The 7,886-nt window shown below is 37.1% G+C and overlaps 1 protein-coding gene across 2 annotated transcripts; it reads right to left on the bottom strand.

Moving 5' to 3' along the window:
- Positions 1 to 355: 355 nt before the first annotated feature.
- LOC103331995 (uncharacterized) lies at positions 356 to 2,337 on the bottom strand. 2 transcript variants are annotated; one of them, XM_008234685.3, is made up of 2 exons: positions 2,015 to 2,337; positions 356 to 750 (listed from the first exon to the last, which is right to left on the bottom strand). In XM_008234685.3, the coding sequence occupies exons 1-2, from the start codon at positions 2,229 to 2,231 to the stop codon at positions 536 to 538; spliced, it is 432 nt and encodes a 143-aa protein (XP_008232907.2). In that variant the 5' UTR covers positions 2,232 to 2,337; the 3' UTR covers positions 356 to 535. The 2 variants fall into 2 exon arrangements, with proteins under 2 accessions (XP_008232907.2, XP_008232908.2); XM_008234686.3 differs by having other exon boundaries at positions 356 to 744.
- Positions 2,338 to 7,886: the final 5,549 nt, after the last annotated feature.

The following is a 7,886-nucleotide window of genomic DNA, read 5'->3' as shown; positions in this document are numbered from 1 at the left end:
AATGGAAAACAAAAAAATCCAATTACCAAAAGAGAAGGAAAAAAGTGATTTTGGGTTTAAATTATTGGAATTATCTGAAATTTCAAGGATTTATTTTTCTCTTTTAAATTATTGGTTCTTTGGTACAAAGCTTTGTTCCTCTTCTTCCCGATGGTTTTACTGCCTTGTCACCTTGTTACCTTACAATATTTAGGGAAATATGGAACAATGAAAACCAACATATGAATTATTAAATAGTAGTAATAGGCTATCTGAAAGAGAAAAGGTAAAAATAAGGAACAGAAACATGAAGAACATGCGCATAGGATATTTCTCTTGATCACCTTTAGTGCACGAGGATATCTGAAAGAGGAGCTTTCTGGGAAATTTGCAACAGCATATTATGTTATACTTCAAAGCACGCTTTTCTTGAGTAATTACATCATCATATACGAGTTTTGATCGTACGAATCAAATTTGATCAAATTTCAAAACATGTGTCATTCTACATCAATCAACAGGTGATACAGCAGCCTTTCAAGGGTTGAAAACTCAGTCAACTAGTCCTTTTCTTTTTAAATGCAGGATGTATGATTATGTTTTCAGAGTCTAAATTGTCAATCTTTGAAATACACTCTGTCATCCTCTTCAAAACAATAGGCAAGGCAGCAACATTGCTGGAAAGTTTATCTCTAAACAATCGCAACTTCTCGGAAGTCTTATCTCCATCAGCCAGTAATGCCCCCTTATTAGAAGCAACTTGACCTGCACCTGCAAAATATAAGTTGTTAAGTGCTTCAACCACAACAGGACATTTACCTAAAAAAAGGAAATTCCATACTACCTTTCTTTTCTAACTTTGGGGGATAATTAGGCACTGAAAACAAAGAGTGTATAGGCATACCCAATCAAGGTAATAAAGGAAATCATGGAAAAGGTTTTAATGACAGACGAAAGAAATTCTACGCCAGGCAAATAAAGCACCAATCTATGAGCAAAAAACCATACAACAGTTTCTTAGAGATGGTTATTTCAAAACTTTAATCAAGCAACACCAATAGAGAAAGGGGGAAACCTAGTTGAAACAAAAGCTATTGCTTTTACTATCACAGTCCTACCATTGTAATTTATAACTCAACATTTTCACCGTCACAATCATAAAATAGTTCACCCCTGCAGCCTGTGCCAAACAATAGCCATATATTCAACTACATAAAAAAGACATCATCACCACTTGTGTGCTACAATGAATTCAACTAAGACGACCACTTTCACACGGTGACTACCACCAATCTTGCCTTCAATAACATTCATCCATCAGTATTGCTATGCAACATAGCAACATACCGTTGGTTCACTGATTTCCCCCGTTCTTCAAAGAGCATAATACAAGGGAGAGGAATTTTATCTCTCAAGTAAGCATTTCCACCAATGAGTCTCCTTTCTTGAGATGGCAAAAGAGGCACAGCATCAAAATCAGCCATGTCTGGTGTGTGAAAGCACTAATGCTAGTATGATCACTACCACAAAAGATGGATGCCTTAAACACTATGCCAACACAAGCTTTCCTATTTATATCGTTATTGCCACAGAAACATAAAAATCCATTCAAATATCTTTGCAGTCACCAAAGAAAATTAAAATCCCACTTGGGCTCCCAAAAGGGGGTTCCTTGTACCAAGCTTCCATCTTCTGTGCAAACCAAAATTATATGAAAAGAAATGAGCCTCAAGTTATAATTCTTGACATTTTCCAAGCTAGGGAGTCTTTCTGTTTCCTAACACGCACACTTTACCTTACTTCACTCTTTTCACAAAAGACCCAATTTTGATTCTGAAATTTCTGAGAAACCCAAATAAATCATGTCTAAAAAGACCCAACTTTTCGTTCTCAATCCCAACCTCGTTTTCCCTAGCTACCAACCAGACGTTAAAAGTTTTCAAACAATATCACTCTGATCTGAGAACCACGGCATTCATTATCCAACAACCCTAAAAAGTATACAGAACACAACAAGAAGTTAAAAGAAATGCACCCGAATTCGGAGCTCCGGAAGTCCCAGGATCCGACCCATTCAGAAAAACGAGTTTCTGAGAAGCGAGAATTGAGGCGAAGGTGTTCTTGAGCTGATCTGGTAAACTGGCTCTGTACTCTAAAATCTTCTCTGCCATTTCCTTCACTTCACACTCCAGCACCTCCAGCTCTTCTGGGTCGGGTCCGCTTTCGGAGCCCTGACGCTCTTTCAACGCCATGTCTCAAATCCAGAGGGAGAGAGAGTGAGAGAGTGAGAGAGTGTGAGCGACGATGGTGTGTGTCAAAATCAGGTTGGGGTTGATTCGGAGGGTAATTGTGCTTTTATTTCGACGTCAGGGATTTTTTGAAATTTGAAAATCCGAAGGAGGGTTTTTGAGATTTTCCAAATTCTTTCTCCCTACTTTTCGCTTGTGGGATTCATTTTTTATTGAGAAATTTTGCTATTGTTTTTACTTATTTATTTCCTAACATGATGAAGATGGATCCGACCCTGTACATTTAGAATTTACACATTTTTTCATATTCCGCTTGATCTTAGTCGTCGTTATAATATAAATATAACATGACACGTCAACAATTATAAATTTAAATGTATTTTATGAGAACCACCATGTTTTTTTTAACAACCTAAAATTCAATTTTGCCGTTATAATAAAAAAAAATTCAAAACTTGAAACTTAAAAAAACAAAAAAACAAAAAAACAAACCAAGCACAAACTTCCCCCATTGGCGACCCGCCGCCTCTACCCTTCTCCCATTATTGGCATTGGTCACTGGTGGCCCTACCCATCTCTTCCTTTCTTTCTATCATCTTCTTTTTGTCACAACCAAGGTCTAAAATATCATGGTATTGAAAATATTGGTAGTAAAAAATCAAGAAAATTTCCATGAAAAAATCGGGATATTATCAATATCAATAAAAATTAAATAAAAACCATAGAAGTTGTAAGAAAAACTTGGGAATTTTTATTGAAACTTTGAAAGATGTTTATTTAGTCAATTATCTATTAATTTATCACAAAAAAATGGAAGGAAATGCATTGCATGATGGATTTAACTGATTTAAGTTGATTATATATCGAACTGACAAACACTTTGAGTGTAGAAAATATATAATAATTAATTAAAGAAGATTAAACACACTATAATCATTTATATATAATGATTTACTACAATATTTTACACTTTATACATTACATGGTAAGATACATTAGTAACTTAGTACTACATAGAGTTCTCCTTTGCGTATTTGACAAAAACATAAGCAAGATAGTAATTAAGGCGTTGGAGGAGTGAAATGACAGGTGTTTGAATCCCCTTTGCTTGTATGCTTTGTGTTTTTTTTTTCTTCCTTTTTTCTATTACATCGATATTTTTGATATTATAGCAATATTTTGACAAAATATTGCTGAAGTATGAGCGAAATTATCAACATTGATATTTTCTGATACTTATCATATTTATATGATATGTGTATGGATACGTTCCAAAATATTCGTGATAAAAAAAAAAAAGATAATATCATCGATATTTCATTAATACTATCGATATTTTAGACTATGGCCACAACCTCCTTTTTCTTTTCTTTCAACACAACCCCATAACCTGTAGAAGCTGTTGAGGCCCAAAAATCCAAAGTTGGCCCAAATATATTTCTAGCACAATACAACACTTAGGGAAATAAGCCTGATTTGGGTATGCAAGAATTTTTCGTATGTGCTTACGCATGAGTTATGGTCCACATGCCACGTAAGCAAACACGCAACCCGTCATGCAGAGATGTAATGCGAGCACATAAAATGTCTTGGTTCTATGAATCTGCGCTTATTGTCCCGTCAAACACCATTTAACCCGGCTATAGTCCACGTAATATGGGAAAGCTCGAGCACAAACGCGCTAAGTAACTTGCACAGCAAGCGAAAAACCTTTATTTTGGTACTAAGCGCGCTATAAGCTTAAGTGCCTAAGCCACACGAATGCAGGGCTTCTGAGTGAGTTGTGGTATGGATGGTTACGAGTATTCATAAATTGAATGTTCAAGGAATGGAAGTTTTGGGCTGCTTGGGAGAACCAAAACTCAAGCTTATTTCTTGAGCCCAAACATATGGGTAAGCATGAGAGAGAGAGAGAGAGAGAGAGAGAGAGAGAGAGTGACCCAATCCCTTAGGAGAATATCCAATGGTCTGCAACACTTAAAAAAATCCTACATCAGCTAAGACATCTAGCACCTTATCAAAAACAAAGCAAATAAGCTACTTCCAGCAACTTGACGAAACCAAACTCACAGGCCGCTGGAAATAGAATGCCAATGACCCAATACCTTAGAAAAAAAGCCAAGCCTAGCACCTTATAAAAATCTAGCATCAAATCTAGCTTTGTCAAAAGCCTCAAAACCAAGTCAAATGGTAAGCCATTGCAAAAACCAAAGGAAATTCATATGCGCAGGAGGAATACCCATTAGACTAACGCCCCTACCCATGTTCCTTTCTTATGCAAGCTCAAATAGGAAAACCACAGAGAAAAGTGAAGGGCGCCTCACCCACATAAAGAAATCCAGTTGCGTGAAGATCTTGAAACCCCAAAAAAGGCTTCATGCCTAGGTGCGTAGGCTGGGGAAGTTTCACCAAATGAGGTTGAAATGGAAGAAAGGGAAGGGAAAGGGAGAGAGATGCCTGATAAAATTGAGGATTCCAACACCTATAAAAGGAGGCACCTTCTACCCAGCAAAGACACAATCCTGAAGCGTGACCAAGTTTTGTCAAGCTGCTGGAAATTTACTCAAGACAGCCCCATTCTTTATTTCCATCTCTCTCTTTCTTCCTTAGTCAAAATCCCCCCAAATTTCTCTCTACCCCTTGCTCTAAACCTTCATTTCCATAAGAAATTCAAGCTCTTTCTCTCTACTGCTAAACTCATGAAAGCTTAGCTTCCATGCCACAAGCTTCTTATGCCAAACCATAATATTGAAACAATTGTCTATCTTGTTGGTGAGAGGAACCAAAGTGTTTCCTAAGGCTCCATGAGCTTTTGGAAGCACTCTTGGGGCCTGGTTCTTAAACTCAAGCATAGGGGCAAACGTACTCCCTCACTACTAGAAGCACCAGATTCAAGCTCTGGTTCTTCCATCTTATCATTATATATATATATATATATTCCTTTTTCTATCATATCCTTTTCTCTCTCTCTCTTCCCAAAAACCTATTCCAAATATGAAACAATTATTTTCTAAAGCCGAGTTGAAATCACGGGCATCACCTTTTTGGTGAGAAATTCAAAGGCGCGACCAAGCATTCGTTAAGCTGCCAGAAGCCCAATCAAACAAGTAGAAGCTACTGGAACACCTATTCCACTATGTTTCAAGCAAACCTCTTCCAACGTCTGCTCCACCTCTATCATCAAACAATAGCTTCACAGTAGCTAATGTACCATTCTCATCAAAACTTCAATGTACTGAAGAGCCATTAAAGAAGACCAAAGCACTCCCTAAGGTTTCAACTCTTTCGGGTGTTTTGGGGTTTGGTGCAGCAAACTCAGACAGGGGCGCAAGAGAGCTCGATGCAGTAGTCTAACAAGCCCATTGTAGCTCTCAACAAAAGACCCCAAAAAACCATACCTAGAAAATTTCTCACATGAAAGTAACCTAATTCTCATACCCAGAAACACATAAAATAACAAAATCAACACCCAATTCATAAAGGAATCATAATCCAAAAGAATTTTGACAAGAAAAGTTTGCATGGATCCAATTCATTAGCCAATTCAAGTAGAAATCAAAACCCAAATCATATAGTTGAATTGCATTCCCTTTTTTTTCTTTTTGGTTCGAAGATATGCTTTCACTAAAAAGCTAGAAAGGTTGCAGAACGACCAACATAAAGGAGAAGAACATGCAACACTAGAACTTCTCTAAGAGAAAGAATGTAAGCAACAAAGTGCCACAAACAAACATAACAATATGAAAGATTGAAAAGCAGTAATAGTCGAAACAACAAAATAACATAACTGACGTCTTAGCAACAGAGCACTTCGGGACCTCTAGCCATTTGAAAGCCTATACACTTGGTGCACAAGGGAGTCCATCGTTACCCAAGACAAAAATAAGGGAGGTTGGGGGTGGTGGTGTGGGTGCGACAATGCCGATGATGGGAGGGGGTGGGTTTGGTTTCTTGTTTTTTTTTTCTTTCTTAATTTTATTGGAAGGGCAAAATTGGACTTTTAGACTCTTAAAATTAAATTGAACTTATGATAGTTGCCCTTTCATTTGTAGATCGTTGGATTATTATAACGGCTGAGATGAAGCCAAATGCAGAAAAATACGTGGATTCTAAATAGAGGCTTCGAGATCCGTTGAAAACTATGCATTGCATTCCTTTCCTCTCTTCTTTTTTTTAAAATATATTTTGGCAAAATGATACAAAGTAAATAAATTACCTCATTATCTTGTTTCCTTTTAAGTTGCATTAAATCAGGATAAATGCTTTGAAATATCACTATTGTAGAAAATTGACAAAATATTGAAATTTTATGTGTGTCACACCTTTGTATTCGTCGTCCTTGAAAATGTATTATACGCTAATATTGTTTGCAACGTTAGTATACAGTGAGACCGCGTCGTTCCTCCTTTGGGAAACAGAAAACCCCGCCAACTCTGAATGTCCTCGCTCGCTCATCCGTTTGCCCTCTGAGGGAGAAACCTTAGTAAAATCGAACCCGAGAAAACTCAGCATGGTCAAACTTATCCCCTTCCATTTTCGCAGGAACCAAACAAGAAGTCAACCAAATCCTAACTTTAACTCAGCGAATACTACGAGGCGACTCTCCTGCCTTTTTCGTTATAAAACCCCAGAAACAGACATTTAAGAGACCTTGTCGACTCCGACACAACATTAGAAATGCTCTTCAGACATGCAACTCCAAGCATTATCTCTAATTAATCACTCTAAACATTCCCTTAAACATATTCAAAATCACACTTCTCTGCTTAAAAGTGTTTTCCTGATTTCATCTCATGGAAGATTGCAGACCTCTTTCATCATCTCAGTCATCCAAGGTGATCAATTCTCATATTGTCAAACCAGTCTGCTTTTTTTCTTTTTTTTGTTTGTTTTGTTTTGTTTTTTGTTCTGTTTTTTGTGGTGAACATTGGAAAGCAGAGCAAATAGAGGGTTGGATTGAAATTCCAATATAATTTCACAGCCTGAAGTTACAACAAATTGTTAGCTTATAGGTATAGATGTTAAGCAAAGAGGTGATTGAAGTGTTATGCAGCATGAGTTTTCATTTATTACAAAGTTATATGCAAAAAGTTTGAATTTTTTTTACTTATCATCATGCAGAAAGGTCAAAAAGTTGGCCTGGACAGCCCGTATCGGCTGCTGTATTGTTCAAGCAAGGGTGACAAAGCAGGGGTGATGCATGAGTTAGAGAAAGGTGTGAAGCCCAATCTGGCTGACTATGATAAGAGAACAGCTCTTCATTTGGCATCCTGTGAAGGCTGCACTGAGATTGTTGATCTACTTCTTCATAAAGGTGCTGATGTGAACTCCACGGATCGCTGGGGCCGCACTGTAAGTTCATCCAAAATTTTCTAATTATATACTAATAAGATGCTTTGGCACATAGTTAGAAACAAATACTAAAGCATTTTACAAAATCCTTTAGGTATGTCATAGTTAGCAAAAAAATTTCTCCAATTATATATAAAGGATTAAGCCATTTGTTGTTAATATGAGTGACCTTGCAGCCACTGTCAGATGCTCGTAGCTTCAGTCATGAGGCGATTTGCAAGATATTGGAGGCTAGAGGTGGAATAGATCCGGCATTTCACTTTCCTAATGCATTCACACATGTTACGAAGATCAACAGATTATATT

This window comes from Prunus mume, linkage group LG5 (genome assembly GCF_029339155.1).
Source record: "Prunus mume cultivar Tortuosa linkage group LG5, ASM2933915v1, whole genome shotgun sequence".
NCBI classification, from domain to species: domain Eukaryota; kingdom Viridiplantae; phylum Streptophyta; class Magnoliopsida; order Rosales; family Rosaceae; genus Prunus; species Prunus mume.
The sequence above is the reverse complement of the archived record's forward strand: the minus strand, read 5'-3'. Positions and strand labels throughout refer to the sequence as shown.

Excerpts from the sequence above, each read along its gene's own strand:
- LOC103331995 (XM_008234685.3), bottom strand. The coding sequence starts at position 2,231 with ATGGCGTTGAAAGAGCGTCAGGGCTCCGAAAGCGGACCCGACCCAGAA. Across the intron at positions 751-2,014 it reads TTCCGGAGCTCCGAATTCGG|GTGCAGGTCAAGTTGCTTCT; the intron begins GTGCATTTCTTT and ends TATATTTTGCAG.